At 47.2% G+C, this 23,382-nt stretch overlaps 1 protein-coding gene across 2 annotated transcripts in view; it reads left to right on the forward strand.

The window, feature by feature from the left end:
- The first annotated feature begins 1,272 nt into the window (after nucleotides 1-1,272).
- GNB5 (G protein subunit beta 5) overlaps nucleotides 1,273-23,382 on the forward strand; it is a 44,857-nt gene continuing 22,747 nt past the window's right edge. The window contains exons 1-4 of one of the 2 annotated variants that reach the window (XM_079913877.1): nucleotides 1,273-1,487; nucleotides 15,770-15,906; nucleotides 19,389-19,430; nucleotides 21,459-21,535. In XM_079913877.1, coding sequence (XP_079770003.1) covers nucleotides 1,376-1,487; nucleotides 15,770-15,906; nucleotides 19,389-19,430; nucleotides 21,459-21,535 — 368 coding nt within the window. In that variant the 5' untranslated portion in view covers nucleotides 1,273-1,375. Of the gene's footprint in view, nucleotides 1,488-14,965; nucleotides 14,996-15,769; nucleotides 15,907-19,388; nucleotides 19,431-21,458; nucleotides 21,536-23,382 lie in introns of those variants that run through there. The other variant, XM_079913878.1, reaches the window with a different exon arrangement.

Here is a 23,382-nt window from a genome sequence, read left to right on the forward strand (position 1 = left end):
ACCAGTATGAAGCTCCACTCACCCCAGGTCTTCACAAACAGGCAGCCCCTGAGGCAGACACACACATCCCACGGTGGGCAAAGAGGTGCCAGCCTGAGGAGGTGATGAGAGGATGCTGCTCTTCCCAGGTCTTCTGAGATGACCCTTGGGAGGAGTGTCCCCCATGATCCAGTGTCTCATTTAAATTACTTCCTGTGAATTGCTCGAGTGTACCAGGCAGCCTTAATGATAACAACCAGCACAGACTGTATGCCACGCTTCACTCTGAATGCTCTGCGTAGTCACTCCTGATGAGGATCCTATGAGGAAGGTGTTTCTGACACTTTCTGGGAGTGTGAACTAAGCAAATCATTTAACCTTTCTGTGCCTCAGTTTCCTCATTTGTAAGATGGAGGTGACAACAGTACCCATTCAGGGTGACTGTGGTGAGTTATTAATGTAAAGCACTTGGAACCGTGCCTGGCATGAAAAGAGACTGGAAAGAACGGATGCTTGAGTCTGCCACAAAGTCACTAATTTGCTTCCTTGAGGGAACTATAGCAACCCTTCATTCTAAGGTGGAGGAAGCTGCCTCAGAAATGATGTGTCTGAGATCACTGGGCAGGGGCTCAGAAGCCCCGAGTCTGGGTCCCTGTGTGTCCCTGGCCCCACCACCACTTCCTTCTGCTGCCAGGGACTTAACTCCCGAGTGAATAAAAGAAAGGCAAAACCAAGAACGGGCAAAGACCCCACAGCTTCTCAGAAGCCAGAACTAGCTTTGTATATTTAAGTCAATAAACGAGGAGAGTTTTCATTTCGTTGTAGGGGGAGCATCAGAGCTACCGGGGTCAGACCGGGTACCAGTGGCGCGAGCCAGGCCCCCTTAACCTCTCCTCTCTCGGCAGGCAGAAGCGACCAAGGACGGGAGATGTGTGCGAGGGACTGGGGGAAAGGGGTGTTGCAAGGGCTGTGTCACTGGGACTTCCCCAAGCTCCCAGGAGCCGGGCAGTCCTGGGTTGGGATCCCAGCTTGGCCCTCACTAAGTGCGCGTCCTTCAGCAAGTTACGTATCTCCTCCTAACCTCGGTTTTCCCACCCGCAAAATGGGCAGGACACTCCCTGCGCCCCCGGGTGCTGTGCGCTGCAGCGCTAACTCGGGCCTCGCCTAGGGCACTGCGCAAGGGCTCTGCGCCCGCGGACACGTCCGGGGAAGGGGGGAGGGGATCGGCCGCAGCCGCCCGGCTCCCAGCAGCCGGCGTCAGCGCCGAGGGGCGGGGCGCGCTTGGGGAGACGGCTGGAGCTGCGCCGGTGGCGGCTCGGCGCAAGCTCGCCGGCCCGGCCTCCGCCGCCCGCTGACTCGCATCCCCGCTTCCCTCCCGCCGCGTCCCCGCTCGAAGATGGCAACAGACGGGCTGCACGAGAACGAGACGCTGGCGTCGCTCAAGAGCGAGGCCGAGAGCCTCAAGGGCAAACTGGAGGAGGAGCGGGCCAAGCTGCACGACGTGGAGCGTGAGTGCGGGCCGGGGCGGGGCCGGGGTCTGCGCGCCGGGAGGCGGGCCGGGGAAAGGAGACCGGCTCCGGCTCCCGGGGGGGATAGGGGGAGAGGATGGAGGGGGGCGGCCCGGGCCCGGAGCCAGGCCCGCGGCATCGCCCTGGATGAGGGCCCCGGTGCCCGGGCGCCAAATGAGACGCGGGTAGCGGCCCGAGCCCCCGGACGCGCGGGTGGGGGACCCGAGACGGACGCTCGCGGGCTCCCGGCACCTCGCAGAGCCCCTGCCGGCTAGTGGAAGCCAGCCCGCCTCTGGGCGGGGGCGGCCCCTGGCCGCTGTCCTCCTGACGTTGGATCGTGGGACCAGTTACGGTCATCACCTGCCTGCCTGGGAGACGCAAGCTGATCTCATTCTTGCCCTTCCCCAGCGGAGCGGGGTGGGCGGGGCGGGGGTTGGTTGTCAGCAAGGGCAAGCGCAGCGAGCTCTTGTGGACGCGGCCTAGGGTAAACTCCAGGGTTTTTTGGTAAGCGTTTTACTTTCTCCATCACTGTTGTCTTTTCTCAGTTTTGCTTTTGCAAGGACCCAGACTCTGATATAAAAGCTCACTTTTCCAGTCCGAGAGTGGAGAGCCAGATGGGGGAAGGGAAGCAGAGGAGCTTACCAAATCCAAACATTTAGTTCCTTTAAGGCTGTTTAAGAAGCTTTTGGATGGATGAGGTGTGGTTAGCATAAAACAGCAGTAGCAATCTTAAATAAACTTACATTATTGACCACGACCATAATTCAGAACCGGTCTGTGACTTTTGTGAGGGAACAGTTAAATAGCCAGGTTACATGACTCTTAGTGGGATCAGCTTCCCCTTACTCTGTGGGATGCTTTGTGCTCAGTAGTGCTTGGGCTCAGGCCAGGCTTGGGGAAGCGGCTTCATCTGCTTCCTTTTCAGCCCTGAGGGTGGCAGCTCCCCTTTGCTGAACAGGGCCTCCTCATGCGTGGTGTTCTCAGGCACACCTATACATTGTGATCCTGCTCTTTTGGCACCACCCCTCTACATTCACTTTGGAAAAGAAAGACGGGGTTTATGCTAGGTCCTTTAGCACCTGATTCCTTTCTTTGGAAAAAAAAAAAAAATCACTTGATAGAAGCAGGTGACCTGAATTTCAAATGTGCTGTGCTTTTGTAGGAGGCAGGCTAAGCCCCTATATCATTTAGAAATGTATTCAGCTACAATTAGCTATAAACCCCAAATAAAGTAATTAAGCAAATTGGGAGTTATTTTTCTTAACAAGGACAAGGGTAGGCGATTGTCAGCTTTGGTTCAGCTGCCCGGTGTGCTCTCAGGAACCCATGCTTCTTTTGTCTCCACTACCTCAGAGCACTGGCATTTGCCCCACGATTATAACTGCCACAGCGCCCAGCATCACCTCCGTATCCAGGGCAGGAAGAAGAGGGAATGTGGCACCAGCTTCTGTTTCTCCTTCTCTTCAGGAAGGCAAAAGTTTTTTCAGAAACCTCCTTTCTCCCCAACAGATTTCTGTTTGCACTTCATTGGCCAGAACTAGGTCACATGGCTACAGCAAGGGAGGCTGAGAAAGGGAGAAGTGAGCTGAGTACGCTGCCATCCCCAAACAAAGTTGGGTTCTGTTATCAGAGAAGTAGGGAATGGATAATGGGTCTGCCCCATTTCCCTTTGCAAATTCCTACACTCTGCAGATAATAGTGACGATGCTGCAAGCATGGTGTTAGTGCCTCGGAGGTAGGTCGTCTGATTTCTCCATTTTACAGACGAGGAAACTGAGGCACAGAGAGGTGAAAGGACTTGCCGAAAGATCCCAGCTAGTAAGTAGTGGACCCAGGATTCCAGCCCAGCGAGTCAGAGCTCCAGCCCATCCTCACTTCAGCTTTTTTGCCAAACGTCTTAGTGCTCAGTGCAGAGGGCATTCTCCAGAAACGCTCTGGAGAGTAAAGGCTGCCCACTGGGATATTTTTCAGGCTTTTCTGTGAATCTGGTAAATTGCCTAAGGCAGAGGGATGGTCAAGATGCAGCTTTTCAACAGGGAACTTCTGTCCTGCAGAGAATGCAGTGCTGTCAGAGGTCAGGGCCAAATTTTGGACCCACAGTGGAAGGATTTATCCCCACCCTCATATGTTAGAATTTTTAAGTAGAAAAGACCAGAAGCCATGTGGTCAGGGTCCCCTTTATTCCCTCTGTATCTTCCGGACCACTTCTCTTCCACTCTCATGTAAAGCCCTTGTTCCTTTGAGGCTCCGAGCATTCAACTGATCTCCCTCTCCATGCTGCTGTCTCCTGACCCCCCAGCCAGGATCCCTCCGTTTTTGAGGACTATGGCACATGGCTCAAGCCTTCCTTTTGACCCTAAGCCCTGTCCTATCCCTGGTGTCTTCAGGATCCACAAGGGTGAACAGGAGAGTCACTCCGTCACAGCCCCCCGGGGTCTTGTAAGCACGCAGCACTGCTTCTCCTCTTGTGACCGCAGTCTCTCCCACAGAGATCTCCATGATCCCTGGGCTCTTCTCTCTTCCAGTCTCTCAGCCTCTTCCTGAGCATGCGCGTTTTTGCATTTTGGTGATGTTAAATCATAGGTTGCCCTGTGGCCCCTACCCTGGTCGGGGAAAGGTCTTTAGGCCGTAGCCAAGGTGACCAAGTCATCCTGGTGCACCTGGGACTCTTGGTTTTAAAATGGAAAGCCTTGCATACTGGGAAGCCTTCAGTCCTGGGCAAACCAGGACAGTTGTTCAGCCTTCTGTTAGCTCTGACTTGCCCAAATTCTTGCTGTAAAAAACTCAACACAACAAAACTACAGAGCATAAACTTGGAGGAAAGAGACCTTAACTGAACTTCAGACTCTCAGTTCTTCAGCTCCCATCCCTTTGACCCTCAAACCAAAATCCATTTTGTTGGACCCTCATTCCCCAGTCAGACCCTGGGCCAACTTTAACTACAGGAAATGGCCTTTATGGGTGGCCTAAGGGGAAGCCAGCCTACATCAAACTCCACAGCCCCAGGCCTCGGGCCCCTGCCCTGCCTTTCCCCTCACTCCTCCAGCATTTCCTGCTTCTCTCCACATGTTTTCCGTCATCACCTTCTGCTTACCTTCTCCCATGGGTAGGTGCTCGCTTGTTGGATTCTCAGGCATTTTAGAACCGTGAGGTGGCAGCTTGTGTTAGTTTCCTATCGCTCTTGTACAAATCTCCATAAACATAGTGTCTTAAAACAACATAAATTTATTCTCTTACAGTTCTGGAGATGAGAGATCTAAAATGGGTCGGAAGGGTTGCATTCCTTCTGAGGCTTTGTGGGAGAGTCCATTCCTTGCTGTTCCCACCTTCTAGAGGTTGCCTGCATGCCTTGGCTTGTGACCCCACCCCACTCCAACCTCGTTTCTGTCATCACATCTCTTTCTTTGACTTTGATCCCCCCTGCCTCCCTCTTATAAGGACCCTTGTAATTACTTACATTGGGCCCACCTGTATAATTCAGACTACTCTTCCCATCTCTAGATCCCTAACTTCATCACATCTTCAAAGCACCTTTTGTCACATAAGGTAACATATTCACAGGTTCTGAGAATTAGGATGTGGACATCTTTGGGGGGGCCTATCACACAGCTCTTGAAACTAGAGGGGTCACCTGCTTCAGCCTCAGTTTTCGGGCACAAGAAGTTTTCTTCCCCTCCCAACAACCCTCTCCCCTTTCCTTGGGGCTGAAGTAGCAGCAGAGATCCAGGGAAGGGTTAAGGGATTTCCCAGAGGTTATGCAGCTACTCTAAGGGCAAATGGGGAGTACAGCTCTCCTTCTCACCATGCTAGACGGTCTCTCAGAAGGCTGAGAGTCACATTAAAATGGAAAAAAAACAGAAACGAAAAACTAAAGCTGTGTGCGTGTGTGTGAAGAGGTGTCAGTATTGAGTAAGAAAAAAAAAGCACCCAACAGTGTGTATGATATAGTCTCATTAGCTTAAACGAGAGCTGCTTGTATATGCATTAAATTTGTGGCAGGAGACACAGGAAGCTTGTTATCTCTAGAGAGGGGAGTGGGGGGATGTAGAGGTACGTTTTACTTTATACACGTGTGCATTTATTGCTTTTATAATAAAAAATGAATACTGAAATGGGAGTCAAGAGAAAAGGAGAGAGTTCAGTTTTAAAGAGTTCTTAACTTGAAATTAAAGGGACAAATGATCTGGAAGACAGGCTGAAACCAGACAGCAGGAGGGAGGCCGTGTTCATTTTGGCCGACATACGTGGCAGCCTTGTGGGCCTGTTTGGGGATGACTTCATTCCGGTTCCCAGCTCCTTTGGGGAAGATTCTGTTATTATCTAGGAGCAGAGCAGCTCAAAAAAGATTTGTGTAATGTCTTTAGGTTAAAAATCAGACGAAATATGGGAAACCACAGGATTTATCATCTGATGCTATTCCCTTTTCTTTGTGTTCTAAGTGTACCTTTGTGAACTCGTGGCTAGAGCCTTGGGCTATTCTGACTTTACAGTGTAAGGAGAAATTTAGGAAAACCGTATTTCTGGATTAGTCTGAAGCAAATATGTTGATCCACTTTTTCCACGTTCTAAGGAAATATGCTGCGTGTACTGAGGCTTATAAAAGTGAGTTTCCCAGCAGAGTAATCTGCTTCCGGCTGCTCTTCCATGTGTGGCCTGTGGAGTCAGAAGGAGCAGAAAGCAAACTTGCCTTTCATTTCCCCGCCCCTTCCTCTTGCTAGAAAACTGTCATAATACGCTAACGCCACTGTAGCAGATTCAGAAATACAGGAGAACAAGTCATCCATAACCCCACCACCCAGAGGTAGCCACTTTTAATATTTTGATGTTTTCATGTTTGTGTGTGTATTTATGAGCTTACTTGGGACTTTATAGCTTACGTTTTCATGTCTGTGTATGTATTTATAAGCATACTTGGGATTGTAGTAGGTATAGTTTGAGTTTAGTTTTTTTTTTTTGTATGAGTCTAGTTTTAATTTAACCCAATGGATTGAATAGCTCCTCATGTCATTTTACAGTTCTTTTTAATGTCAGTATTTAAAAATTATGATTTGGAACCATATAGTATTCCATCATAAAGGCTATACCATAACTTAACCCTTCCAACTTGTAATTCAGGAATTCAGGCTTTTTTGTCTGTGGCTAATTTATGGTTTTGGGGCAATTCAAAAATCTCTGACAGAGTGAAATAAGTCAGATAGAGAAAAACAAATACCGTATGCTAACACTTATATATGGAATCTAAAAAAAAAAAAGTGGTCATGAAGAGCCTAGGGGAAGATGGGAATAAAGATGCAGACCTACTAGAGAATGGACTTGAGGATATGGGGAGGGGGAAGGGTAAGCTGCGACAAAGTGAGAGTGGCATGGACATATATACACTACCAAATGTACTAGTGGGAAGCAGCCACATAGCACAGGGAGATCAGCTAGGTGCTTTGTGACCACCTAGAGGGGTGGGATAGGGAGGGTGGGAGGGAGACGCAAGAGGGAAGAGATATGGGAACATATGTATATGTGTAACTGATTCACTTTGTTATAAAGCAGAAAGTAACACACCATTGTAAAGCAATTATACTCTAATAAAGATGTTAAAAAAAAAATCTCTAACACAAGTGAGGTAATGTGCTTATAAATGTTTTCCTTCCATCCAGGTGTGTGAGGGTTTTGTATACATCCCACCCCATTCTACCTTGGGGTAGAATCAGACAGAATGAGTTTTTTTTTTTTTTTTTTTAATTGACTTTTTCTTTGATAGTCTCTTTTTTTTTTTTTAACCCCATATTTGTTTATTTATTTATTTTTGGCCGTGTTGGGTCTTCGTTTCTGTGCGAGGGCTTTCTCCAGTTGCGGCGAGCGGGGGCCACTCTTCATCGCGGTGCGCGGGCCTCTCACTATCGCGGCCTCTCTTTTTGTGGAGCACAGGCTCCAGACGCGCAGGCTCAGTAGCTGTGGCTCACGGGCCTAGTTGCTCCGCGGCATGTGGGATCCTCCCAGATCAGTGCTCGAACCCATGTCCCCTGCATTAGCAGGCAGATTCTCAACCACTGCGCCACCAGGGAAGCCCCAGAATGAGTTTTTAAAAATTAGCTTTGGATAAGTTTTCTTCCTTGATTCCTTTGATCTTCTACCAAATTGTGGCCATCACAAGACTATATGTTGGTGCAAAATTTAGTAAGTTATTCAAGATCATTTTTTTTTAATATTTATTTATTTTTGGCTGTGTTGGGTGTTCGCTTCTGTGTGAGGGCTTTCTCCAGTTGTGGCAAGTGGGGGCCACTCTTCATCGCGGTGCGCAGGCCTCTCACTATCACGGCCTCTCTTGTTGCGGAGCACAGGCTCCAGACACGCAGGATCAGTAGTTGTGGCCTACGGGCCTAGTTGCTCCGCGGCACGTGGGATCTTCCCAGACCAGGGATCGAACCCGTGTCCCCTGCATTGGCAGGCAGATTCCGAACCACTGCACCACCAGGGAAGCCCCCAAGATCATTTTTAAAATAGTTCTGTTTTCGTATTTAAGACCTCTCATATGTCTTTGAACTTGTGTTCTGTATTTACAATCAATTTCACAGTGTTCATTTTCAGGGAAATTTTAGAGCATGTTCATGCTGGGGTCATTTTTTCACGGCCTTATGGAACAACAGGAATGACGCTGTTGCATAATTGCACTTTATGAAGTTACATGGCTTGTGTATTGACCTCCACGTTCTACATTTTACTTTAGGTTCCTGTGTGCACTGATTATAAAATAAATAGCAAAACTATTCCCTGCAAGTTGAGAGGAAGCCACATCTTTTTCTTTTTCTTTTTTTTTTTAATTTACATCTTTATTGGAGTATAATTGCTTTACAATGGTGTGTTAGTTTCTGCTTTATAACAAAGTGAATCAGTTATACTTATACATATGTTCCCATATCTCTTCCCTCTTGCGTCTCCCTCCCTCCCACTCTCCCACCCCTTTAGGTGGTCACAAAGCACCTAGCTGATCTCCCTGTGCTATGCGGCTGCTTCCTACTAGCTATCTATTTTACGTTTGGTAGTGTTTATATGTCCATGCCACTCTCTCACTTTGTCGCAGCTTACCCTTCCCCCTCTGCATGTCCTCAAGTCCATTCTCTAGTAGGTCTGTGTCTTTATTCCTGTCTTACCCCTAGGTTCTTCATGACATTTTTTTTTCTTAGATTCCATATATATGTGTTAGCATATGGTATTTGTCTTTCTCTTTCTGACTTACTTCACTCTGTATGACAGACTCTAGGTCCATCCACCTCACTACAAATAACTCAATTTCGTTTCTTTTTATGGCTGAATAATACTCCATTGTATGTATGTGCCACATCTTCTTTATCCACTCATCTCCAAAATTTACAGGCAGCTCATGCAGCTTAATAACAAAAAAACAAACAACTCAATCCAAAAATGGGCAGAAGACCTAAATAGACATTTCTCCAAAGAAGATATACAGACTACCAACAAACACATGAAAGAATGCACAACATCACCCATCATTAGAGAAATGCAAATCAAAACTACAATGAGATATCATCTCACACCGGTCAGAACGGCCGTCATCAAAAAATCTAGAAACAATAAATGCTGGAGAGGGTGTGGAGAAAAGGGAACCCTCTTGCACTGTTGGTGAGAATGTAAATTGGTGAGAATGTAAATTGATACAGCCACTGTGGAGAACAGTATGGAGGTTCCTTAAAAAACTACAAATAGAACTACCATATGACCCAGGAATCCCACTACTGGGCATATACCCTGGGAAGCCACATCTTGATGAAAAGTTCATCTTTGTCTGAAGCCAGTATTACAGGTCATTTCCAAGGCCCCATAGATAAACTCTTCACACCCTCGTTTTACAGAGGAGGGCACAGGCTCAGAGGACACATTTGTTTACCTCTAATTTATAAGTGTGCCCTCCTCTCAGGCCTCATTTTCCTTTCTGAGGAGTGACAGGGCTGGCGCCCTACGTCGGCCTGCACGCTTGCTGTTTGGACCTTGGGAGCCCCGGGGCTCGAGGTGTGCAGAGCAGAAGCGCCTCTGAACCCAGCACCTCGCTCGACTGTTCACCAGCCTGACTTTGCTCTGTCTAGTTTCTAGATTGGGCTTCTAGTAAGATTTTATCTATGAGAGAAAGTAGAAGCAGGCAGGGGGAGGGAGCCTTGTACAACTCAAATAGAAGCTTGAAAACAACTGCTCCACATGACTGCCCGACCCCAGGCCCCGGGCAGGGAGGGTTCAGCCCTGCACACAGGACACCCCGCACAGGGTGCCGGGGGATGATGCTGGGCACTGCTTGTCGAGTTGCTAAGGTTTCTTTTGGCTCTAACTTGGCACCCCTCTCCCTGCCAGGTGGTGGCTGAGCCAGGTGAGGGCGGGTTTCTTGACTCTTGGTCTAAATGACCCATTGCTCTGGCTACATCAGGAAGTGGGAGGGATCCAAGGTTGGGGTGTCTTCTGGACCAGGAAGCCTTTGTCACTGCCTCACCTAGTCCTTGATTTTCTAAAGAATCACAGCCACCTGCCCAGAGTTTACCCCACGATGGGAGGTGTTTATCTGTCCTTAGAGGCCCAAGTCTGTGTGTGCATAAGGTCCTTAGCCTCCCTGAGCCTGTTTTCTTTTTGGTAGAAATGGAGATAAAGCCTGTGACCTCAGACCACGTGTAAAGCTCTCAGCCCAGCACCTGTCACGCGGGAGACACACAGTAAATGATGGATAATGGCAATGGGCATTGAAAGCCTTCAAAAATGTGCTTTCTGTTTAACTCAGCAATGCCCCAAATTGGAATTTATCTAAGGAGGTAATGCAATGCAAGGGTGTCACAGTGGCCCTGGAGCAAAGTAAGTGTCCACTGGTTGGGGATTTTTAGTTAATGGTATATTCATAAGTGGAATGTTCTGCCGTCATTAAAAATGACAGGTAATTACGTTTGACATTTCATGGCCCTTCCATTTCAGAATCTCTCTTTCCTCCAGGTCATGTTGTTTCCAGTGTTTTGGTCCTCAGAGCCCTAGTCCCCACCTGTACATTTTTGATTCCTGGCCAGCCAAATATCATTAAGCACTTTAATTTGCTTTCCCTATTAAACCACAGCACACCCCATGGATCAGGTCATGTCTTCCATTTTACTGAATAACGAACAAAAGTAAATGGTAAGAAACTAATTTCCTGCCTCCCCCTTCCCTACCCCAACTCCTATGCATCCTTCAAAACCAGGTTCCTGTGACGTCTCCTCCAATGGCTGCACCTGCAGCATAGTCAGCCATGTTGCCCTCGGCTCCCCAACACCTCTGTTAGCTACCTTCTCACTACACTGCAGTGGTTACCTGTGTGCTGGCCTGTCCGTGCCCTGCAGACTGTGAGCCCAGTAAGAGCAGGAACTGTCTTCTTCTTTTCTGTACCCAAGCATTTGGCGCATAGGAGGGAAACATCATTCAAGCAGTAGACAGTTACTAGCCTATACTTCCAGCTCTATCCCTCTTCTTGAGTTCCAGCCATGGCTTTCAGTTTCCAGCAACTACCCTACCTGCACATCATTCATAAGAAAGAGCGCTTACCATCTTAATTCCCAACCAGCTCCTTTATTTCTTCTTTTTTAAATTTTATTGGAGTATAGTTGATGTACAATGTTGTGTTAGTTTCAGGTGTACAGCAAAATGATTCAGTTATACATATACATATATTCATTCTTTTTCAGATTCTTTTCTCATATAGGTTATCACAGAATGTTGAGTAGAGTTCCCTGTGCTATACAGTAGGTCCTTGTTGGTTATCTGTCTTATATATAGTAGTGTGTGTATGTTATCCCAAGCTCCTGATTTATCCCTCCCCACCACGTTTCCCCTTTGGTAACCATAAGTTTGTTTTCAATACCTGTAAGTCTGTTTCTGTTTTGTAAATAGGTTCGTTTGTATCATTTTTAAAAATTAGCCTCCACATATGAGTGATAGCATATGATATTTGCCTTTTTCTGACTTACTGCACTTAGTATGATAATCTCTAGGTCCATCCATGTTGCTGCAAATGGCATTATTTCATTCTTTTTTATGGCTGAGTAGTATTCTATTGTATATATGTACCACATCTTTATCCATTCCTCTGTCAGTGGACATTTAGGTTGTTTCCATGTCTTGGCTATTGTAAATAGTGCTGCAGTGCACGTATGGGGGCTGGGTGCACGTATCTTTTTGAATTATGGCTTTCTCCCCAACCAGCTCCTTTCTGAATTGTCCGTTGGGGTTTGAGGCATCATTGTGTTCTCAACCACAGACTCTGGAATCCTCCCCTTATCTGCCCCATTTCCCCGCCCCACCCTCCCATCCAAGAAGCTGCCTTTCTGAACCTTCTCAGAGCTGCCCCACCTCCACCTTTAGTGGGTATAACTCACCTGGGGAGTATGTGGAAATGCAGCATCCTGGCTCCATCCCATGGATTCGGACTCCTTGGATCAGGAAACGAGTGAGGCTCCCACTGCCAGTGCTAGCAAGTTTGCGCTGATAAATTTAGGAGTTGGTTGGTAGCTGAAGCAGAGATGATGGGTTAGGGGTAGAGAGAGGTACAGAAAAAGAAGGGAAAGGGGCTGAAAAGTTAGGTTAGCCCACCAAAACCTGCTGCCTAGGATTGCTGCAGTTGACTGAAATTTAGTAATCACTGAGCATTCCCTTTATCCTTTCAATAAATATTTACTGGGTACCCACTGTGTGCCAAGCTGGAGAGTAATAGCTAACATTCATTGAGTGCTCCCTTTGTGCCAGGCTGGGATAGTTGTCCCAACAACCCCATGAGGGAAACGAGGGGGCAGGAAGGTGAGCGGAGGCTCACGGTTGCACAGCTGGTGTGCGACTGCGCAGGACTGTGACCCGGAGCCCGGGCTCCTGACCGCTCTGTTGCAGTGAATGCTCCAAGGAGATCCAACAAGACAGCACTCCATCCTCCTGCCACTTACCTTCTAGTGGAATTTCTTAACAGGCTATCATTCTATTCTAGTAAGTTATTATTATAGAAACCAGCTAGCCGTGTTCATCATTTCTTTCTTTAAAAAAGAAAAAGTTAAATCCTGAAGTCATGGTTCATCAGAAGGCAAAGGAGAGAAGCCACATCTGTTCTGAACCAAGCTCCCACAAGTGAGTTACAGAGCATGTTCCACTCGTTCCCAGTTTTTTTTGGTTTTTGTTTTTACTTTCCGGTGTTTAAAGTTTTTAAAAAAGTCTTTAATTCAGCAGATGTGAGATTTGGCAGATAGAAACAGGATAGAGTAGGTTGGGAGTGAATCTATATATGGGAAGAGAAAATGCAGTGAGAAAAAATAATTAATAGTTGGGATGTGTTCAAATTCTTGCTTTGCAGGGAGGCCCTGTTTCGGTTGGTGAGTCATCTTTTTTTTTTTTTTTTTTTTTGGTAAGAGTGACATTAAATGGCTATGATTGTCCTAATGCTGAACTGGGGGAAGCAGCACTAATATTGGTATGAAGTTTCAAAGTAAAATACTAACTAGAATATGCTGACAGCTCTGAGCTGGTATAGGCTTGTGTAAAAGGCCTATAAGAAATTAGAAACCTTCAGTCTGTTTTTAAATTGCATTCAATACGTTTTTGTAAAGAATGTTTCCATAAAAGACTAACATGCCGTTGGTGGCAATAAAGAATGCGATGTCTTCGCAGAAGCGATGGCATAATAATTGCACACTCGTGTAGCACTTTATAAAGTTTAGCAAGTACTTTTTACAGCGTGGGTTTTCACAAAAACTTTTAACCTGTTCTCTCATTTTTATTTCATCACAAAGAAATGGGGCAACTAAAAGAAACCAAGACTTCTTGGAGAAATAAATGTCTGCTTCCAGGGCTAGGGCAGGGAGGGAACATGAGCCCGCAAGAAGACGTGCTCCGAGGATGATGGGGACGTGTGGGAAGGTCTCGGGAGCCTGCCTGATAGGGCTCGCACTGAGCAAATCAGGGATGAGTTGGGCATCAAAAGAAATAGTAGTAAAGGATTATAACTTCTTGAATAAAATGAGAATCCATGAGTCCCTACTAAGGTAAACGAATGAATAAATACATTGGGGAAGAAGGAACACTTCTCTTCATATTAGAAAGTCAACTAAACAATGCACAAGGAACGATGGAATTAGAAGTCACCACTTACCAACCATCATAATAATTGGTTCAGGCAAGAATCATGAATGGATGTTAAAAGTAGGGTATTCGGACTTCCCTGGTGGCGTAGTGGTTGAGAGTCCGCCTGCCGATGCAGGGGACACAGGTTCGTGCCCCGGTTCGGGAAGATCCCACATGCCGCGGAGCGGATGGGCCCGTGAGCCATGGCCGCTGGGCCTGCGCATCTGGAGCCTGTGCTCCACAACGGGAGAGGCCAAAACAGTGAGAGGCCCGCATACCGCAAAAAAAAAAAAAAAAAAAAAAGTAGGGTATTCAAGTTTGAGGAGTATTGTGATGTTTATATATTCTCAGAGTACATCCCCACAAGGTACTTTTTCATGACAGAAGGCAAAATAGTAACTGTACAGTGGAGAACCCTGGCAGCCGCCACCTTGACCAAATGATCCGAGTAAACATTGCTGGTGATGGGACTAGCGAGCTGCCTCCTGACGGGACAGGTGTTCAGGGCAGGACCTCAGCGCTAGTCTGTGGTGTCCCTGCCAAACGTGCATTACCCAAAGCTAATCTTGAGGAAGCATCAGACAAGCCCAGGTTGGGGAACAAAATAACTAGACAGGAAGGAAAGCGACCAGTGACTGCAACACGTGATCTTAGGTTTTCTTTTGCTATAAAGATATTGTTGGGACAAAGGAGAGCATCTCAATAAGGTCTATAGATTAGACATCGTATTGTTTCAGTGTCAGTTCTCTGACTTTGATAGTCTCCTTGTTTTCAGGAAATACACACTGAAATGTTTAAAGAGAAGGAAGGGAAGAGGGGAGGGAAGAAGGAAGGAAGGATTTCCTGAGAAGGGGCACTGTTGTCACAAGGGTTAAAGCACAGAGTCGGCCCCTTAGCCCAGGCTTCAAATGAGGGAGGTAGGCACTTCCCCAGCGAGCACCAGCAGCTCCCTGGGAAGGCCAGAGCCGGTGCCTTGCCTCTCTCTACCCGTGGTGTTCTGTCTGTGCCAAGACACCACACCTTTCCTGGGGCTGTCCCCCGGCCTAGAATGCCCCCTTCCCTCCTCCCCACCTGCCCAGAAAAAGGCCCAGCTGAGAGATTTAGAGGAAGGAGAAGCAGAGCTGGGGTTAGGAGCCCGGCGCAGCCTCCAACCTGAAAGGGAGTGGCGCCGCACAAGGGGACAGAAGCCACGTGACCCCCACCTCAGTTTCCTCACCTCCACAATGACGGCATGGACTGGACCGTTTCTGGGGCCCTTTCTGCTACTTCGCGTGAACTTGTCTCCCTCTGACAGCCTCTCCAAAAGCCCCCCCAAAAGCTCTCCCTTGACCTCAGGAAAGAGGCTATGTTCCCAGCCCCTGAGAGATTGATTTTTGGAGTGCCTTCCTGAGGTATGTACCTTCTGCAGATCATGTGTTCAGACTTGTGGAATGTTGCGTTGATCTCTGCCCGCCCTGTGAGTTTTCAGTAAATCCACAGTGTACTGTTTGGAGGGTCAGTCAATTTGCTCTTTCCTGCAGCACGTGGATTGGGCAATTACCATGTCCCAGACCCGTGCCCGGCATGGGGGGGACCAGTGAGGAAACACAGGGCCTGCTGTTGAGCAGATGGTGCACGTCCTGGCACCTGATAGGACGGTTTCTGTAAAGTCACTTGTCCCTGTGACTGGAAAGTAGTAGGTAAAAGAACCAGAAGCCCCCACTTTGCTCCTGGTCAGTTGTATGAACTCGTTTCAGCCGGATAACCTCTGTAAGCCTCAGTCTCTTCACCCATTCAAAGGGAATAGCGATCTCACTCCACTGCCTACCTGCCCGCCTTGCAGAGCTGTGGCCCTTCAGTGGGAGAGTTCTATGTAGAGCTTTGCAGATATGAGGCAGTCCTGTCCTTATTCCCTCAACGTGCATATATGGAAGTGCTTTGAAAAACAGGGTCATTTTTTATTGAAGTATAGTTGATGCACGATATTATATAAGTTATAAATGTAGGGTCTTAAACACAGAGAGAATGACAGCATGTCTCTGCCTTCTCCTGAGCTTGAAAGAGATAGCATCGCGAGGGCAATAGGGTGAAGCGCAGGAGAGTGAAGCGCCGATGGCTTCCCTGTGCCAACTTGTGGCTCAGACCTGGTCCTTGGTCACGGGATTGAGTGTGTCTTGTCCTTGCAGTACACCAGGTGGCCGAGCGCGTGGAGGCCCTGGGGCAGTTTGTCATGAAGACCAGAAGGACCCTCAAAGGCCACGGGAACAAGGTTCTGTGCATGGACTGGTGCAAGGATAAGAGGAGGATCGTGAGCTCCTCGCAGGTACGTCACACCTGTCAGGTGATGGTGGGCACATTTCTGATTGTAAGCTGAAGGGAAAGAGCCGTCCTTTTCAAAAGACCCTCTCCGAATGTTATGTCTCTGCCTGTTCGCCAAAGGACACGAGTTACCCCGGTAAGAATTCTCTGGCGTACTTGAAAACTTCACTAATTTGGGTAGATTTGAAATTAGTAATAACTGAAATATTATAAACTCTATTTTACAAACCATTCAAAAATTTTCTTCCTGAGTACATTTCAAGGTCTTATTTGTAAGTGAAACCATTTTTAAATTAGGGGTTTTTTTCCTCCAAGTGGAGGGCGTAAGTGGTTGAAGTGCCATTGTGGCTTCTTTTAGTTTAAGAGTTTAGCAGTTTTTATGCCTTAAAGAACAAATTTAAACTATGTATTTTGTGAAGTATACTTTTTTCATTCATTTTATATAGCTGACATGGTTTATTTTTACATCTTATGTATTAGTTATTAAACTGCTACATAACAGATTACCCCCAGGTTTAACAACTTACACAGTGAATATTTCATATCTTACATGGTTTCTGAGAGTGAGGAATCAGGAGCAGCTCAGCCGGATAGTTCTGGCTCAGGGTGTCTCACAAGGTTGCAGTCAAGATGTTGGTCAGGGATGCAGTCATTAGACAGTTTGGCTAAGGCAGAAGCTCCCTTCCAAAATGGCTCACTCACATGGCTCTTGGCTAAGGCCTTAGCTCCTCACCATATGGACCTTTCCATCAGGCTGCTCACGACATGGTAGCTGGCCTCCACCAGAGCAGGAGAGGGAGACAAAGGCAGAAGCCGTGCTGTCTTTGATGACCTGGCCTCAGAAGTGACATTCCTTCCCTTCTTCTGCATTCCACTGGTCACACAGACCAACACCGATATAATGAGAGAGGGGCCTGGACAAGGACATGTCTTTCAGGAGGCTAGCTACCACTGCTTAGTGCTTTTTATGTCTATTTTGATGTTACATTCGTTGAACATAAAACCATAAACTGAAGTCATATATTTTTATGGCCAGTTTACCACCCCTCTGACCCCTGCCTCTGCCATTAGTCCAGCTTTTTCAAAGGCAAATTTGGTTTTTATTTATAACCCTTTTAAGTATCAAAACTGTACATATTCTGAATAATCCATGAGTTCTAATATCTCTGTCGGTACTATGTTTGATAGGACAGGTGTTATTAATCTCCTGTATTACCTGCAAATCTAGTATATCACGTTGCACTTGCTTTTTTAATGTTCATAAAAAAATTTAATGTATCAGTTATGTATTTAACTGGAAAAAAGAAAAGGTTTTTACCCCTACCGCCCTGTTACAATCATTATTATCTTAGAGCACCTCTTTCTAGACTTTTTTCCAAAGGCTCCTTTTTACAAAGTGGTTGTTGAGATGTACGTGTTGCCATCTAGCCTTTTAGACTTTTTTTTTAATCCTTAAAAGGATGCCATATGTTGGACTTTCTGTCGCTCGTGTACCACTCTTACTAGAGAGGGTGGGAGAGGAGGAGGGATGCTTCAGCACTGCTGACTGACTCCATCCATCCACCTCTACTGCAGAGGGAGTCGGAGAGGTGGGTGGGGGAAGGGAGGAAGGTGGGAAACAGCAGAAGGGCTCTGGAACAGACTTTGAGTGACTCAGAGCAGCCTTTCTCCCTTAAAAGGCAGGAAATTCATCTGCCTGACTGAGTGGGTTGGGGTTTGGGGTGGAGGCACAGTCTCTCCAGGTACGTAGGCCCCTGGTGTCTGTGCTCACGGAGGGACCACATTTAGTTATGAGACTGTTTTTAGCTTCTTGGTTGCCTTTCTCTCTCCAGAGCGCACAGTAGGTGGGCGGTGGAGCCAGGCAGGCGGGCTGTGCGGTGGAGGAAGCCTCTGAAGGGAACGCTGACTTGGGTGATACACTGAGTCTCTACCCCCGGCCCCGCCGCAGCCCTCTGCTCTGTTATCTAATTCACCCACACAGCATGTATGGGCGTTTAGTCAGAAAAATTAGAAGCACAAATGTGCTTAGGAGTGTTAAAAGGCCCCAAACCGCCAACTTTGCCTTTGATCACGGCCTCTCAGCCCCACGCAGCGTGAATATGGAAATCCTCCATCAGGTCAAGTGAAGCAGGCAGCTGTGTCACTTTCATTACTCAGACCTTGCTGGCGCCCCTAAGTGGCATTCACCTCACTCACCAGATCTGGCTCCAAACGGCTTGAGTGATTTAAAAAATCAAGCCTGCGGTGGAGACTGCAGATTCTCCATCCCTGAGGATGTGGGGGGGACCCACGTGCTGAAGGAGGTCGGCTCAGCCGTCCTCCTCCACTGCCAGCGGGAGCCTGGGGGCCCAGACAACCCTCACACCACGTTCTGGGTAGACGACTGCGCTGCAGTCACCGGGGCTTACGTGGGTTTACCTCTGATGGGTTTGTGTTACAAACAGATGGCATCATAGCCCCTCCCCACACCCCCTACTGGGGCTGCAGAGCGGATCACAGTGAAAGTGGCTGTGTTGTCTGTGGCATCGCCCAGAGCTCACCCTCCACAGGGAGTGCTCTTTGTTTCCGGAACAGCTGCCCACGGGGGCCCCCACCATCATAGGTGTGAGTCCCATGTTGTTTTGCAGGGTGGGTGGGGGTGAGGCTGTGATGTCCCTGAGCACCTGGGGGAGTCAGATTGATGTCAGGCCCACCCAGTTCCCCTCCACAGCTTCCACACAGGGAGGGGGGGCGAAGAGTGGGGTGGGGCTCTTACACGATCCTGCAGGGAACGTGGACTCAGGCGAATGGTGGGGAGGACAGGCTGGGGAGGTGGGGTGGGGGGACCATTAGTTACTGTCAGGCATCTGAAGGTAAATTCAGCTTTACCTTATCCCTGTATAACTTACTGACATTCGGGGTACGATGGTGATGACAGTTTACCAACAATTTGTGCTTGGTTTATAATTGGCATAAAAGAAGTGTCTGAGTGTTGCTTTCTGTCATTGTATCTACACAAGGGATGCAAGGTTGAGAACTAAGACTTGCATCATGCTGGAAAGTGCTGTCGCCACCTACTCGCATTTCTTCAAGGGTGGGTTGGAGGGTCTTGATTGTCCAGATACTCGCTCTGGCTTTCCACTTGGCACTGCCCAGCTGGACTTGGCTTTCCATGAGGTTCTCAGCAGTTAACGTGTTAGGGCTTGTTGACAATTTTTGAACTGTTTACTCTTTTTTGTTTTTCTTCAAGTGTAGTCGATGTACAATATTATATAAGTTACAGGTGTACAGTATAGTGACTCACAAGTTTTAAAGGTTATGTACTCCATTTATAGTTATTATTAAATATTGGCTGTATTCCCTGTGTTGTACAATATATCCTTGTAGCTTATGTTATACATAACAATTTGTACCTCTTCATCCCCTACCCCTATACTGCCCCTCCCCGCTTCCATCTCCCCAGTGGTGACCTCTAGCTGGTTCAACTGTTTACTTATTTCCTTCCAGGATGGGAAGGTGATCGTGTGGGATTCCTTCACTACTAACAAGGTAAGGCATTGTCCCTGGTGGATTGAGGCACTTCAGAACCCCAGCCCTGTCCTCGTCCTCTCCAAGCACCCCACTACTGGTCGCCCTGTCCTTCAGGAGCCTATTTGGGGGTGCAAACCCCATGAAAGCCCACCCGTGTTCGGATGGTTCAGCAGCCCACTGTAGCGTTCATTCCTCTCTTGAGCCAAACCCCTCGCCGAGAGAAGAGCATGCAGGGCGAACACAGAGGGTGCCGATACGGAAACAGGAAAGGGCATGGCCCCGAAACTTGTCGCATTCACACATGCTACTACTAAATTTAGGATTCTTCTTCTGGCTGATGATAAGAGGTACCCAACCCCCAGTTTCCTTTCCCCTCTCTGTCTTCGACTAGACTCCATAGCACGTGGACTTGAGCAAACAGTGGGTGGGGAGCTGAGACCTCAGTGGGATTAAACTGCTCTCCACAGGGATGCCGTGGAGTCTCAGCCCCTTGCAAGTCTGGCATAGGCATGTACTGCTCCAAGCGAGACCTAAGTTTAGACTTGTAATGAAACAGAAAGGCCAGAATCTATGTGTAGGTGCGCTTGCATGCCTGCATCGTGTTGGCATTTGCAGTAACAAGTACTGTATATTCAATATGGACTCCAGTGTTTACTTAGAAAGAAAGTCTTCCTTTTCACTGTATAAAAAAGAAACCTATTATCTGTCTCAAATTGAACAGCGTCCTTATTCCGCATTATTGAACGTGTTCAGTAAGTGTCACAATAGGCAGTTGTTATACAACCTGCTCAAGGGGGCCCAGAACCATCTTGTAGAGCAGAGTCTGGAATGGTCAGGCCCCTGGGGAATAATAAAAATGACAACGTAACAATTTGCAGAGGGCTTTCCTATACATCACTCTGCCTCTCCAGAACTCCTCAGCATCTTCAGGGGTGGGGCTAGGGGGTTGCTTCTGCTTATGCCTTAGCATGGCGTAGAGCACACGCCTCCTGATGTCTGGGGAGCCATTGGGTTGCCGCTTGTGGTCCCTGGCAGGGCCATAGTTATCACTTGTCAGCAAAGGGGCCGGGATGCCCTGTGCTGAGAGTGGCCACTCATTCGTGGAAGTAGGTTATTCATGATGTCTGAAGGGCTACTACTCCGTGAGTGACAAAGAACTTTGACAGGCAGTATCAAGGCCCATGTCTCCCCACAAAAACACAGAGAATCATAACAGGAAAGAAGACCAGCACTTGAATGTACTTTACAAACCATCTAGTCCCATCCTCTCCCTTCCCAGACGGAGAAGGAGAATGAGATAAGACAATGGCCAGCCTGTGTGAGGCTGCACATCTCGCTGGTGTTAGAACCAGGTCCAGGGCCCATGGCTCCCATGGAAATAGGGCCACAGACTCAGAAGTTTTTGAATCATGCCTTAGTTGCTTATATGCGTGCAGGAGAATACGGGTGACTCAGACCCCAGCCAGGAGCCGAGGACTTACACCACCTCCGAATGCTTCCATGTTACAGGTTTCCTTTTCTCCCAGAGCACAACTCTAATCCCCCTCCCCAAGCCCACCCCCATTCCTACCTGCCCAGGAATGGTTTAAGACCCACAGAGGACAGAGGCTCGTGTATACTCACTCACAGGTAAACAAACTTGTAACATACATGTAAAAAGATTCAAGAATACGTTTTTAAAATAGAGGGAATCTGAGTAAATAAGGTGAAACATATACGTATGTGAAATGAAATTCAGACAGATCTTTCAAAGAAAATGAGCCCCAGTATTCATTCAGAACAGCAGGGGGAGTATAACAGTAAGAAAGAAGTAAGACGTGAAGGATATTCTTTTGCTAGTTGAGATTTTTAACTTTTAGAATGTATGACATAAAGTTTGGTTGATTATAGAGGATCTGAGTCTCCTCTTCAGTCTCAGCCCAAACCACTGACCTTTGAGACTAGAGAGTAATTTGGTAGATGCTTCAGTGATTTTACTTGGTACAAACTGACGTTTGTGTAGAAGTGCCCTCGTTCATTGCGTGCGTGGTGTGTGCTGTGTTGCAGGAGCACGCGGTCACGATGCCCTGCACGTGGGTGATGGCGTGCGCGTATGCCCCATCGGGATGTGCCATTGCATGCGGGTAAGTATGGGTGACACAGCGGCGTTTCACATGTCCTGTTGGCCATAAAATGCTGTTCTATGACCTCTCTCCTGGAGGTCAGGTTAATATCTTTAGTCTCTACTTCCTTCAGAGGTGAGAACTCACAGGATGTGTCCCAAAACCTCCATCACAGATCACAGTGTTAGACTGTCCAGTGGCCAAAACCCCAGGCAAAGACACACCCAACAGACAGGACATTCCAGGGCCTTAGAGATCACCTCCCAGTAGCGAAGGGCAAAGGCCAGACCTTCCATTAAGTAAGGTTAATTCTTCAGTACTCAGTAGGAATGATAAATACTCTACATTTCTAAAAACCCTCAGGTAATATGTTTCTAATCGGGCATTAATTCTAGCAAATGCATAGCGTTGGATGGGTTATATAAATTTCTCAATATTTGCTATTGAGATATCAGATGTCTAGCACCAAATTACAAAAAGAACACGTTGGGTATATCCTTCTGTGATATATGATGAATATAATAATATAGCACACAATGTCTTCAACAGTAGTTCAGAAAATGATTCTGTAGGCTATTTCTTATTTTAACCCTCACTACATGAAACCCAGTGGAGGGATTTCCAGGAGGACAGGGGGACAGTCAGGGGTGAGAATAATTTTACAAGGCCCAGGTAGACAGCTTTTTTGGTGACACCCGGTGCAGAGAGAGTACAGAGTGGAGGAATGGCTGGCGCCTTAATCTCTTGTCATCTCTGTTTCCCGGGTCCTGGCATGTGGTAGATGGTCAAGGTCTGCATTGGCTGTCTTACAGGCTGATATAAAAACCAAAGTAGAAGTTCAAGGTGTGAATATTTGGGAAAGCACTTTTTAAAATATCGGGAGTCCCATGGATGAGGAGAGAGCAGAAAAACTAAACTGAGAAAGACTGAGTCCTCATCTTAGATAAAAGCACCATCTGCCCTAGTCAGACCATGCCACGATTCGTTTTCAGTTTCCAGTGATAATCTAACATAGTGTTTCCCAGCTATGGCTTGTGACATCCCTGTAACTCCATTATCACACAGATCCACACCTATGTCATATTCTCTAAATGTCGTTACAGGTGACAAAAGGGTGTTTTTCTCTTCCTCTGGGTCTATCTCTCAGTTGGTTCCAAACTTGAAAGCTGAAACTCTACCAGTATTTACACAATTCCATTCTCAAAAAAATGTGTCAGTTGATTTTATATACATATATGTGTATTTTTTATTTGAAGCCATATCACCAAGAAGCCTTCATTCAGGTATTGTACACTTGCTATGAGCACCTGTGTGCAAGGCACTGGACTGGGTGTCCTAGGGAAATTCAAAGATGAATAAAACGTAGTACCTGCCTCCAAGAAAGAATAAAAAAATAACAATAATGACCACTTCTTGAGCCTCTATCATGTGTCAAGGGCCATTCTGAACTCTATATTATCTTCACAACAGCCCCTTGTGAAAGGTGAGTGGGATCCACTCCATTTTATAGTTAAGAACACTGAAGCTTAGAGAGGCTAAAAACATAACAAAGGTCACAGAATGAGTTTGGTACTAAAGCAGAGATGCAATACCAAATGCATCACATTGCAAAACCTTTCTGCTTCTCATAGCAATGCAAATAAACCCAAGTGTGAGTGAGTATCCCGACAGAGCTACAGAAATTACTCTGAAGCTTCAGAATAAGAGAACATGTTTCACCTTGAGAGTCAGGGAAGCCCATAGTCTGAAGCATGCTGGTTCATTGTCACAGCCAAGTGCAAATCATTCCCACTCACACCATCTATAAACATGCTGCCAAAGCTAGTTACTGGTAAGAGACTACCCAAGTCTACACCTGCACCTCCAAG

Source organism: Stenella coeruleoalba (genome assembly GCF_951394435.1).
Source record: "Stenella coeruleoalba genome assembly, chromosome: 2".
Taxonomy (NCBI): Eukaryota; Metazoa; Chordata; class Mammalia; order Artiodactyla; family Delphinidae; genus Stenella; species Stenella coeruleoalba.